General features: G+C 40.0%; 1 protein-coding gene across 4 annotated transcripts in view; it reads left to right on the top strand.

Moving 5' to 3' along the window:
* Positions 1-13,566, top strand: part of CADM1 (cell adhesion molecule 1) — a 373,189-nt gene that overhangs the window by 319,566 nt on the left and 40,057 nt on the right. For all 4 annotated transcript variants that reach the window (XM_045836928.1, XM_045836936.1, XM_045836920.1 and 1 more), the window contains exon 6: positions 10,987-11,086. In XM_045836928.1, coding sequence (XP_045692884.1) covers positions 10,987-11,086 — 100 coding nt within the window. The remainder of the gene's footprint in view (positions 1-10,986; positions 11,087-13,566) is intronic.

Below are 13,566 nucleotides of genomic sequence, written 5' to 3'. Positions count from 1 at the left end.
CATCAATAAAAGCTGTATTGTGGTGAGTGAGGTTATCTCCTTACTGTGTACTCTGTGGACAAAAGATGTTCTCTTCGTCTTCCCTTTGGGGCTCTCCTACTTGTGAAAAATATATCTCTTTTGCACAAAACCATCTTTGCACCAAGGGTGTGTCTAAGAAGGCACTGCTCACTTTTTATCAAAAGGTTTCTGTAACTTGGCCTCTCATAAGTTCCAGGGGATATCTGAGCACACACAATGAAAATGTTACATGAGTTTGGTTGGATGGCAATGATAGAGGGTGGATTCTTCTATTACTTCCTAGGGTTGCTGTAACAGATTACCACAAGCTTGGTGACTTCAAATAACAGATATGCATTTTCTCACAGTTCTGGGAGACAGAAGTCTGGGTCCAGGTGTGGGCAGGGCCGGACTCCCTCACAGAGCCCCAGGAGAGGGCCTCCCTGCTTTTTCTGGCTCCTAGTGGCTCCAGAAGTTCCTTGTGTTGTGGCCATATCACTCCGGTTTCTGTCTCCGTCTTGATATGGCCTTCTCCTTTTTGTCTCTTATAAGGACGCTTGTCGTTGGATTTAGGGTCCACCCAGATCAATCCAGAATGTTCCTATTTTCAAGATCTTTAACGTAGTTACATCTGCAAAGACCCCTTTTCCAATACGGCCACCAGAGATTAGGAAGCTTCCAGGGGTTAGGAAGTGAGTGTATCTTATGGGGGCCCCCATTCAACCTATTCCAGTTTTTGTCATGTGTTTAAATTGAGCAAAACAAGAAATGAGGAAAGTTATAAAAACTTTTTTCTAAGAGACCATAATCCCATTCCAAGCTTTTCTTACTCTGTGAGTTTGGCTCAATTTAACATTACATAATGCAGGTTTTTCTTCTTAATTCATTTCATCTACTTCATTATGTAGCTTCATTATGGGCATCATGCTTATAATTTTCATATCACTAAAACTATTGTGGTGTAATGTCCCTATAATGGGAAAACATAAATGATCAGATATTATCTAAATTGGCAGATAGTAGATTTCTTTTGACTTTGTTAATATGTAATTCATTTAAGCAAACTTAATATCCATTAACTTCCTTTGTAGGGGCCCATTAGCTTTAATAATACATTAGCTCCTTTGTGGGACCTGAGTAGCTATTCACCCAGTTCGCACCCCTAAATTCTTTTAGTAGCTTCCCAGAGTATCTTCTAAGTAAGGTATAACCCCACCCACCTACAAAATTACACTCACTCCCAAATGCAAAATATTTCAAGCACTATACCTCCTACCCCTTGGAAGACTTGATCATGATATTTATAAGCTGTGTCTTCTGTATTCTGTAGCTTCAAATGACATTTGTCCCTTAAGAAAATGAATAGAGCACCACATCTGAATCCCTTATACTTCAATCTTAGGAAGTACTGCTAGCCCTTAACTGCAGGAAAGTGACTCTAATGCCTTCCAAAAATGAAGACACATCCATGATCGTTTTTAACTCTAAGATGGCATCTCCTTTCTGGGAGACTGTTCTTACATCCAACATAAGCAAAGCAAACATTTTATCCTTGATACTCTATATTTTGGAATGTATATAAAAAAGTCTTTGCATAAAAGAAAATTAAGAATCACAAAGCATTATATTAATCTGAATGGAATTGAGAGTCTGGTTTGGCATCCTAAATGAAACCCTCCATGCTCAAGAAAGTCACCCGATGGTTCACTGCCCTCCATTCCTAGAGCAGTATGGAGACCTTTGCTGAGTCAGCCAGGAAGTCCTTAAGTAGCTTCTTCAAACACAACTGAAATTCTCTACATTATTATCTACCAGCTGTACTCTTCTTGAACACCAACAGCTATACATAACAAAAAGCCTTATGCCTAAGACCCTCAGTCATTGAGTAACAAAGCTTCATAGGTTATTGGCCAGTGGTGGTGTTTCAACTCCGCTCTCCCCGTAAGAGTCCTCCCTCCGCAGACGAGCCATGCCATGTCTTGATGACCATGAGCAAGGAAGAGATACGTTAATGTATGAGATTCAGTAGCCAGTCTGCATGGATGCTGAATTATTTTGGATACCCTGTGAGGAGTAACGTTAGACCATTACTTACTAATTGGCTCAAACCCTTGGAGCCAGCGATTCTTATATTATCAGTGATAAATATTAATTTACCACCAGGAAATACCGGGCTCACCCATGAACCTCAGATTAAGAATTGCTCTACCCTGGAAGAATAAGATTACCATGGGGGCAAATGGAACCTGATAGGAATAGTATCAGGTGTACTCACTTGGCTCAGCCTGGCCCGTTTTGCCATGTGAAAGCTTATGGAAACCTCTTTTATCTCATCTAAGAGGATATGAACAGGGTTAAATAACACATAATGGATTTGAATTCTACATAAATCATGTCCTCTTAAAAATACCATTTTTAAAAAGGAAATGAAATAACGAAAATCTGCATTGCTTGCCATTAAGTATCCTACTTTAAATGTGACAGGAAAAGGAGGGAAGACAAAATGAGTATAGCACTAACATACTGCATGGAAGACAAGGCTCGAACTCCAACTTGGAATTGCTTTTGTCTTGTGGATTCAAGTCCTAATTAATTGAACATAGAATTGTGCAGTGTTTTTTGTTAGGACCCTTATTTGTGGTACCAGGAGAAATTGTTGTGCCCAATTATGTGAAAAATCAGCCAGATGTGTATGCTGTCATACTTTTAATAATCCTTAAATTTTTGGTGAGTACAGATATTAATTGTGTAGTATGCATTGAAGTGATTAACATCAATGTAATTTATCATCTGGAGATTTCTGAACATAAATAAATGAGCTGTTTTGTTCAGCAAGGTGTTGACCCCTTCAGAATTAGTGAATTAAAGTCTCCCCTCCCCCCTTTTTTATTATAAATATGAAAGGCACCACAGTCGGCCAAGTGTTCAGTTATTTGATTTTCTGGGGCATTAGCTGCTCTTGTTTGTGACACTTCCCTGTTGGGTGCTCGTTTGCAAGCTCATTAATAAGGTTTTCTCATAGGAACGTCGCTGGAAACAAAGACCATGCAGTAGGGCTCTGGGTTTTTTAGCTTTCATTCTGAGGCTCAGCGAGGATACGGCAGCAGCATGCAGTTAAATGTTTAAACCAGAAAATCATTACGCTTGCAAGCTGAAATTCAAAGCTCTCTTTCCTTAGCTGTTAGGCAGAAAACAGTTTTGCTTTTGAATGTTCTGAGCTATGTGACCCTAATAAATTCTTTCTGTGCATTTTTTTCTTCGAATGTCTGGATGTATGTAGTGTTGCTCGAATTTGCAACATGGTTGATTATAGCAGAGCGTGATACATTTGTAACCCAGTTAGTAGAGCTTCAGATCTGAGGGAACATACTCTTGTCAAATAAAAGCCTGTTTCAACGAGAACAGTTCACTGTCTGTGCATTAAAAGAAAACTGTCTAAATAGCATCAAGGTGGCAACACATAGCGACATAAGCTGGAAATTGAAAGAAAAGCTGTGACCCTCAGTGTGACGTTCAGATCGCTGTGCAAAGGGGGAGAGCCTTACTGTGGACTGAGGTGAATCTGAAGCTCTTGCATTACTGCTATGTGTCTTTTGCTTTCTCCCATGATAGCCAGAATTTAAAATGTTCTTGCAGAACTCCTCATTTTGCCAGGGTTTTGTGTATGTGCGTATTTGTTAAAAACAAAAAATTAAGAGATGAGTTTTGAAAGGGAGTATCAAAACAAAGACTCTAGAAATGGGTGTTTGAATGCCTTCCCTGCTCTCTTGTTATCATCTGACAGTTAATCATGTACGTGGGCATCATTTTCAAAATGAATTTTATTGACTCATGAAGTCACGTATTTTGTAAATTCATATTCTCGTTCATCCAAGGTCCAGAGAAGGGTTTCATTCCCTTGACTGGGGGAAAATTGGGCATTGAGGAGATGATCAAAACTTATTCTTTATCTGTGCTAAAATAAACGTTTCTCTGGTATTGAGTGCCCTGTGGTAAAGGAGAAAAAAAACCCTGGAAATTAGAAACCTTTCCTTTTGGAGTGGAGGGTGAGATGTAGTTTCCAAAAGCAGCTCCTTATACTTCATCTGCTTCCCTATCAATTCTGTTCCTAGGATGCGTTCTTAGGCTGGCATTTTCAAGTTTGGCTCTTTCTCTCTGATCTCCGGTCTCATTCTCTTTTTTAAACAGAATATACTCTCTCTTTTATTTTTTTAAAGCCGTGAATCGAGTTTCAGGGACATTATTTCAGTATTTATTATTCCTCACTAGAAACAAAGGCATGGAGACCCTGATTCAAACTAGTGTTTTAACCGGTAACTTTTTATATTAATACATGATAGTAGTGGCGGGTCCGAGTTCCTAATATCACCTGCATAGATTGTCAGTGATGCGTTCGGTAGTGCCAGAGTGGGCAAGAGGCTGAGTAACCAATATTCAAAATACAAAGAGTAAATGTTTGGCCAAATACATTGTGAGCAAGACTTGAATGACCATTAAGGAAGAGAGCCTTTGTCTCATTCCTGCCTTCTAAAGACACGCCCTGTAGGAAGAGGCCTCTTATTGCAGCTGGTTTCCTGTACCTCATTGTCTGACCTAGAATATCTGTGAAAGATGTCTCTCTGTGGCTGTGGACATCGAATATTTACCTACTGAAATTAGTCTAATGTGCACTCTTCACTTAATGGTTTTGGTGGGGGGGGGGGGTTCTGCTAATAATAAAACGCTTCTTTAATAATAAAATTAGCCCTGGCTGGCGTAGCTCAGTGGATTGAGCGCGGGCTGCGAATCAAAGCATCGCAGGTTCAATTCCCAGTCAGGGTACATGCCTGGGTTGCAGGCCACAGCCCCCAGCAACCACACATTGATGTCTCTCTCTCTCTCTCTCTCTCTCTCTCTCTCTCTATCTATCTCTCTCCCTCTCCCCCTCGCTCCCTCCCTCCCTTCCCTTTCTAAAAAGTAAATAAATAAAGTCTTTAAAAATAATAATAATAATAATAAAATTAAAAATAAGTTACACAGAAATCTCATTAAACAAAAATAAAGTGTTTAGTTGAAGTATTTATGTGCTAAACACATTTTATGTAGTTTAAGAAATCTTTTGTACTATTTTTATTTTGTAAGTATGCTAATATATATCTTTTTTTCTTTTTTATTGATTTTGTTGTTGTTGTTCAGGTACAGTTGTCTCCATTTTCCCCCCAAGCTCCCCCCCACCCCAGGCATCCTCACCTCCCTCCCTCCATCCTACCCCTTTTGGTGTTGTCCATGTGTCCTTTGTAAGTGTTCCTGAAAACCTTTCCCCCTTTCCCCACCTTTTCCTCCCTTTATCTTCTTCCATCTCCACTTACAATTTTTAACTCAAGGTCATATTTTTGTTATGTGAAAAGTCAAATGATTGTGAAGCTGGCATCTAAAAATCTAAAGAGAATGGCCAAACAACATGCTTTATGATTTCCCTTAAGATGCCAATTTGAGATACACCAGAGATACTAAATAAATGCATAGTGAAGTAGAAGTATGTAAATCAGAACACCTGAGCTGAACTTTGAATTTTTGGAAGCTGGATTGACCTTCCAAAAGAGAAATACAATTATATTTTGTGATAAGGGCTGTTAAAGTAGTTAAACAAGGTGGCCTTGTATACCAGTGCCTCAGTAGCCTACAAAACCTAAACCAAAACCAAAGTCAGTACACTCCCAGGAAAATGAAACTTCAGCACAACTGATCACAAACAGCCTAATAGGCATTCCCAAATAAGGTAGCTTCTTAAGCTCTAGCCAATCAAATTATATTCTTGTGTAGCTTCTGCATCTTCTCTTGAAAAACCTTTCCTCTGGCTTCTGTCAGTAGAGCACTTTGAGTTGGATGCTGCCCTACTCAAATTGATGTATGCTTAATAAACTCTTAAAAATTGTAATGTGCCTAGTTTATCTTTTAACAGGACTGAGAAAGATTCATGGTCTGTTTTTTGTTTTGTTTTATCAGCATAGCTAGGAATAGAAATCTGTGCCCTAATATTTCGCTACTTTCTCATTCATTTATTCACTTGGCAGTATATATTGAATGCCTTCTGCATACAAAAAAAACAGAAAATTTTCTTTTTACACAGAGCTAACATTCTTAGGCAGAAAATCTTGCTATAAGGATTTTCTTGCCCAGAGTTCGCTTCAAATTTTGAAGCTTCCTCCAAGATCTGGAGAGTCCTCTGTGAGTTTGCACCCCATTTTAAAAGCACCGGGAACATACATATCAGGTCTTGACTATTTCAAGAGTAACTTTCTGCCCAACATCACAGAATACAATTGATTATGTTGGGTAAACAGTAATTTCAGTATCTACAAAACTACTTGCAAGTTGCAACAAGAGGAACTTGCTTGCATTCTACATTCAGTAATGTAGCACATGCTCTGGTTCCATGTCAGATGCGCCAGGTTTGACTCTCCCACTCAAAATAGCTCAGTCCTCCACAAGCAGTGCAGTTGAAACACTCCTTCCAGACAACAGATGTGACAGCAGGAGGTCCTTCACCTTGCAAACAGAGAAACGGCAGTGAAAATTATTCATGAATGTATTATGACAACAGAAAGCAAACTCCTCTGAGAGCTTGGTGTGGCACGTTCTCTAATGGGTACCAGTCACCTCGTGGCACTAGACATTGGCCTCCTTCAGTGCAGAGATGTCTTCTACCAGCGGTCTTGGCAGCCATTGCTAAGGGTTGATTCTTGCTTTGAGCACAAGTAGTCCCTAATGCTCACCAAATCTCACTCACGTTAATGTTTGCATTGTCTCACTACTCCGAACTGCAGTTACCGGCCATGATTGGCAAAGAGTCTTTCAGTCAGTGATCCCTGTCCCGGCCATACTGATACAGCTGCACCCTTGAGTTCTTGATAAGCTGCCTCCTTCTCTTTGCTGGGCCCTGGAACAGTGAGCCTGCTGCCTGACAGGCATCCAACCCCACTTTAACTGTTGTTCCAGAATATTGGGTGGAGCCTCAATAGGGACTGGAGGAGTCTGAGTCCCAAACGCAGTAGCGGGAGCACATGTGCGTTCACACCCTCAGGCCCAGTTCAGTCAGCACACCGGAGAACATGTGGTGCCCACATTCCCAATTTAGAAATCTTAGGAAGAGAGTGAAGTGTCAGGAGTCCCTGGGAGGATAGGTCAGCTGGGATAGGAGGGAGGTTCCCACTTGCCTCAGCTCTGCTCCTCTCTGGCAGCACATGAGAAGGATGACACTGCTGGGAAAAGGAAACTGCAGAGTACCTTTTCTTAAATAAAAAATTATCAAGACCTGATATGTTAGTGTTGTGATCTAGAGAGAAGGAGACGATGACTTTTCATTTACATTGGAGAGTGAAATACAGGTTAGAGTCTCGAGTTTCATCTTCTGAAAAGATCATAGAATGTGGTGCAAGGTCAGACTGGCATGAAATCAATTGTAATCTGCCAGCAAGCCATTCTACTCTCTTTAAGAGTTTATATATATATATTCCCTTTATAGAGAGAGCAAAGTACATTTAAAGAAGGTCTTATCAAATCAGAATATCTTTCTAGCATTATGTTTTTAATTGGCTGCTACTGTAGTGTGACCTGAAGCTTCCTGGTATTTAACCCTCTGTGCAGCTTTGACTGACGAACAGATTTCAACTGCTGTGGCAGTCTTGCTAAATGTCTTTTATGGGGTTTTGAAAAAATTACAGTGTATTATGCAAACCTCAGATTCCTTGACCTAATTGATTGGCTGTTGGTGATGCCATCTCTATAAACTGTGATGTTCCATAAGTGCATGGACCTAACTATTTTTCTTATTTTTATATAGCAGTTCCATTATATAATGACATTAAGCCATTCTGAGCATTACTTTTCTGGACAGTTATTGCACTTGGATGGAAAGTGTCATCTGGCTTTTAGCCTGTGCCTTACAACACCAACTGAGGCGTAAAGTGATCACCCAGAAAATGTACTGGGCCTTACCTCATTACTTAAAAATAAATCTTGGAGCCTGGTTCTGTTTCAGAAAAGATGTGGTGGGTTATAACATTTGATTTATGAACATAATTAAAATATAAATGATGAGCTCTGAGCTATTCAGTCAGCCATCTGGATTGTTCAGTATTTTGACATACTGCTCATACTGTAGTCAGGATCTTTCAGCAAGATTTTAACATCCCTGAGTTCTAGAGGTGCCAGTGGAATCCCAGGGTTTCTAGTCTACCTGTTGAGAATACTTAGGTTCCTCTTTCAGTGTAAAGGACAGAGAACAAGATCTGTCAGATTTCCTTCACTCAGGGAGGGATCTGGGCATATAGACCTTCTGTTTGGTTCCTAGGCTGGGCGTGAAGACAGCTCAGATGCCCCATGGTCAGATAATAACGCCTGTAAATACTGGACATGTCAACAGAGGAAGACATTTTTTCTGTACACAAGCGAGATTAATGTTTACATTTTCACTTAGCTATTAAGGTAACTGGCAGCAGTACCCATAAGCAGATGGTAGATGTTTCTTCAGACACCTGAAGTGTAAATTAGGAAAATCACTTATCAAAAATAAAGGTGCATTTTCCATGGATTAGAATATGATTTTTTAAAGATAAATTCTAGGTATAGCAAACTCGTAGCTTGTTCTTCCTAATTTGTGTGAGTAATTCACAACTGGTAAACAGCTTTAGTAACATTAAAAAAAACACTTAACTAAAACAAACTCAATTGTACTGAAAAGGTGTAGTGGAGCAGACTTTTCAACACTCTCTTCATTATTAATGGAAGTTGCGCATATAAAACCCTTAGTACACTATGCTGAAAAGCATGCCCTGTTCGCTTGTAAATAGCACAAGGGGAAAAAAATGAAAAGCCTTCCACACAGGCCAGCAAGTGTTCTGCTTCTCCTTAATTAACGGGCTGAAGTCAGCAGTGCATGGAAAATGGAGTCCTTCCGTGAATCAGATTAACCTTTAAGCAAACGTTACATTTTAGCCCAATTTTTGAACTTTAAATGTAGCCTCACCCAGAGTGGTTCATGGGTAAGAATGACAGCTGTCCTCTAACCAGGAACTCTGTAACTGAGAATGAACTATAAGGGAGCAGGTCTGTTATTGTCTGTGTTCTTTTGTTTGTTTCTACAGTGTGTTTGTTTCTAATAAATTTCACCAACTTGCTCTCTATGTGTGTGTATGTTATACCACCAAAAATACTAGACCCACAGTCACCCCATGGTTGTATTTGAGCGTAACATACAGTCCATAGCTCCCAAAGGAGAGTGCCCAGGAGCTCTTGCTTCCACCCAGCAGTCAGTCCTCATTCAAGGTCATCCTGTTCATCCTATATTTCTGTCTGTCTTTAATGACTACCTTCCCAACCCAGTTACCAGTATCGGGAAACCTCTGCGCCATTTTTCTCTTAAACATTTCTTTAGCCAGCAAGTCTAAGAATAGAATCATGTTACTTGCAAGGGTCATCCGGAGCTTCAGGCCTGTTGACTTACGTTCTCTGGCAAGTTACTTAGCTTCTCAGAAAGCATTACCAACTCACTGTGTGCAGTGCACAGGGTATACAAGAAGGCTGTCTTAAAAGGTTGTGAATGCCACGTGATTTTCAGAGACGTAAGAGAAAGATCTCTGACAGGAAGGAAGACTTGGAAAACGCATCTAAAAAGAAGCCATCCCTAGAGAAGACTTCTTGTGCAGCTTACTTAGCAGGGTCCAGGTTGAGATGGGTTGAGCCCTGCCGTATGTCTCTTTTCTCCCTTATTCCATAGGATGAATGTTAATGAGCTTACCACTGCTTGTAAAAGGCCAAGGGGCTGTTGTTTAGGTGGTGTGATTGTCTGACAAAGTGCAGTTATGGAAATTGTTTTGACCTTTCAGCCAGCAGATGTCTTGGCCTCTCACATTTATTACTCTTGGGTACATTTTAAAAAATATACATTTACAGAGTCACAGAATTAAATGAGAGACTGATTTAGGGATTAATAGCTCATTAGTACAGAATGGAGAAAAATAAAACCTCAGTTTCATCTAGGTTTTATTTGTAAATGTATTTGTATGTGTATTTAATTCTAACCTCTCCCATTTCCTTCCCTACTTCCTGCACCTCACACATTCCATTCTCATACCTGTACCCCCACAAACTCACAAATAGTTTTTAAGTAGCTAGTGGAAATAAAAATAACTAGATCACATACATAAGTAGCTCCCTACAGTAGAAAGGTACATTGGTTTTAATAATGGATTGCTACTGGGAAATGTGGTTTTGAATCAGAAATTTCTCCCAACATACATATCATGGGGCTCTTTCTCACTAGGTTTATTTCTACTTCATTCTCAGCACCAGTGTTCTCATCCCCAAAACTGGGGTTATTTCACCACCAATTACAGTTCCCAAAATAGTGGGCTCTCAGTACACTGTCAGTGTCCTTCCTTCTTATTTATATGTTTATATTGAGAAGTCAGAGGTTAAGTAGGGGCCACCAAAATCTCCCATTTCTTTATTTTTAAAGCCATTTGAGTAGAGTGCAGAAGTTTTGCCTTTCCCATTTGAAAACAACATAGAAGAGGCAAACTTATTAATATGTGGTGTCATAACATATTGTCACATAGTAATATATGATATATGACAAAATGTATCAATTCTGAGCACCACAAATATCTGTGGCTTCACCTCAGCATGAAAGCAAATGAGTTTCTTTTAGCTTGAGTGAGTTTGGAGATAAACTTCAATGTAACAAAATGTATTTCACAGGAAATGTTTGATGTGGCGCAGTTGGCTTATGAATCTCTTATCTATTCACAGTTCACTCCTTAGAGTTATTAGTCAATTTAATTTGAGCAAATGCCAGGATTACTAACTAATTAGACGGATGTTACTGAAGGCAAAGGGAGGGAAGAGAGTGAGTGCTGGTACTGTGGGTTTGTGGCAGCACACAGGTCTGATTTTGCCTGATGATATTATTTGCTGAACATTATTCTTTGTGCTGTTGTCATACAGATAAGCCTCAAGTGCATATTCAGATGACTTATCCTCTACAAGGTCTAACCCGGGAAGGGGATGCGTTGGAGTTAACATGTGAAGCCATCGGGAAGCCCCAGTAAGTTCTGAAGGCCAAGGCTGGCAGAGGGTCGCGTGCAGTGAATATCACAACACAGAGATGTACGTTCACAACTCACTGGCCTGTCACCTGTCTCCTGCTGTAAAGAATGGAATTTTTTTAGGAAATAAAAGGATACTCAGTGGAATAAATATTTATGGTTCTTATGACAATGGGGAGAAAAATGAAATGCCAGTTCAGATCAAAACATCAGCTAATTCTATTTTATTATCAATATGATTGTCAGAACTATTTTCTCTCACATACAAAAAATAATCCTAATAAATTTTTAGTGTACCTACAGTCCAATGATATATCTGTTACTTCTGTGTTAATGACTAAGCTGCTAGAAAGATAGTTTCTAGACATAAATTAAGCTTCTGTGTTTAGGGCCAGCCATAGGCAAATGAATTTGCCCTACTTTTCATTTTGCTTCTCTTTCCCTCAAAGAATAGTGACTCTGCAAATACTTTTGTTAGTAAGGAATGATTCAGGAACTCTCTCTCTCTCTCTCTCTCTCTCTCTCTCTCTCTCTCTCTCTCTCTCTCACCAATACATATGTATATGAAGAACCAGTGAAAACTCTTATTTTACTGAAATTATAAAGAAGCTACTTTACTTGCCCCTGCTAAATGAAAGATGGTGAACTAGTGAAACTATGTATCATCACTAATACAGCAAACGACATGTGGTGGTACCAGTTTAGAGATTATTCAGTTTAGTTTGGGGAGGAGGAAATTTTTCTTTCATTTTTCTGGTAGAGTGAAGATTGGCATTAACAGTTTCTTAGGGGGAAAAGTAATCCATGGAATCATAAAACAGTACAGCAGGTCAATTTTGGAATTAGCACTCAGACAATTTAGTGGTCTCCAACAAAAAAACAGCATTGAGCTCCCTCTGCTGTCCCTGTGGTATGATTTTTTTTTCTTCTTAAGAGTTTTGCTAACCAGCATCATTATCATAGTTTTCATATAAGGAACCTAGAGCATCTTTAAAAAGCTTCCTCTTCCCCACCACAGCTAAGGATGACCTATGACAAGAGACACACGGGAGAGCTGAAATGAGCCTGGCTGCCTTCGGCTCTCTCCTCACTTCAGCCCTCCCGGCTTTGTGTTTACCTCTCCAAGTGGGTGAGGATTTGCTTCTCTCTGTAGTAGCCCCTTGGAGTCTGAGAGATAACCTGTAGGAAGTAGGAGGAACTCGGTCTATTTTGCTTTTCTTCTGGTATTCCACAGTTATTTGGTTTTAAATGCTTCAAGCTCTGGCAGAGTGATCTCTTCTCTTTGAGCACTGCGAAAGACTCAGATCTTTCTTTTTGAAAACTGTTTGAATTATGCCCTAGTTAGCACCTTAACTTACCTCCAAAACAATCCAGAGGAGAAAAAAAATTCTCATGGGCCTCTTGCTACTTGTGATACCTATCTTAAACACATTTACAATATATGGCTTACTAACATATATTTTGTTTCTCTATTTTTTGCTCCTGAAGAAGGTACTGCATTCAATTGAACGTGCCACGGGGACAGTAAATTACATGTTTCCTTTGGGACACTTGTGCCAAAGAGGGTATTTGTTTGTTCCTCTCAAATAGGACTGGGTATGTGGTTGTATGAGCAAGCACACATACTCTGCTGCTGTCTTTTGTAGTATATTACCTATTTATTTTCTCAAGAAATTGCATACAATAAAAATGGTAATTTAACTTGCCATTAAATGTTGTGAATATTCTCAGCACTTACCCCTACTGGTTGTTTCAGCTGTCAGACAGCAGGACATTAGGTCCAATTGCCAGGCAGACCCATTTGCCACTGCCTGCAAGGAGGATATATGCAGTACTAATTTTTAAATAATTTACTGGGTTGTGATGACAAACCCATGTGTAATTAAAGAAAAATTGTAACTACACAGCCCATTTGAAAATTGGAATGCTACTTGACAAGGCTAACTTGCGTGCCCATTCATCCCTGAGCATGGGTCTTTTGTCACGTCACTGTACCTAGAGGTAGTGTCAGGAACCCAAGGGAGGTTACCTCTGTGCTCGAGTCTGTGTTGCCCTTCCTGAGTGAAAGTGTCCAGGTACAATCCTATATGTGGCCTTGATTTCATAGGAGATTAAAGGAGCCACCTTGAAGAACAAAAGTTATAAAGTCAGTGTATTTGAAAGATGCTTGGTATAATTTTGGCTCTGAAGTGTCTTACTTTTTCCTGATGGATACAAATGTGGTACTTGAATCACTAAAACAAACTTGTCTGCATTGAGTAAGTGCCATAGGACTCAGGAGTCCATGTGGTGAGGCAGGCCATGGTAATTAACCAGGGAGTGGCTCTCTCTGGCTGCAGGGCCTGCAGGTGTACTCACAGCCTGGGGGGAGGGGGGAACAGTGCCAATGGGCAGGTCTTAGAGAGTTGTGAACAAGGCTTCCTGCCAAGGGGCATGTAAATGAGGTGGACTGGGGTACAGTGGGTACCCCAGAGGGTAC

This window comes from Phyllostomus hastatus, unplaced genomic scaffold, assembly GCF_019186645.2.
Source record: "Phyllostomus hastatus isolate PE091 unplaced genomic scaffold, TTU_PhHast_1.1 phas_contig_113, whole genome shotgun sequence".
In the NCBI taxonomy this organism is placed as follows: Eukaryota; Metazoa; Chordata; class Mammalia; order Chiroptera; family Phyllostomidae; genus Phyllostomus; species Phyllostomus hastatus.
The sequence above is the reverse complement of the archived record's forward strand: the minus strand, read 5'-3'. Positions and strand labels throughout refer to the sequence as shown.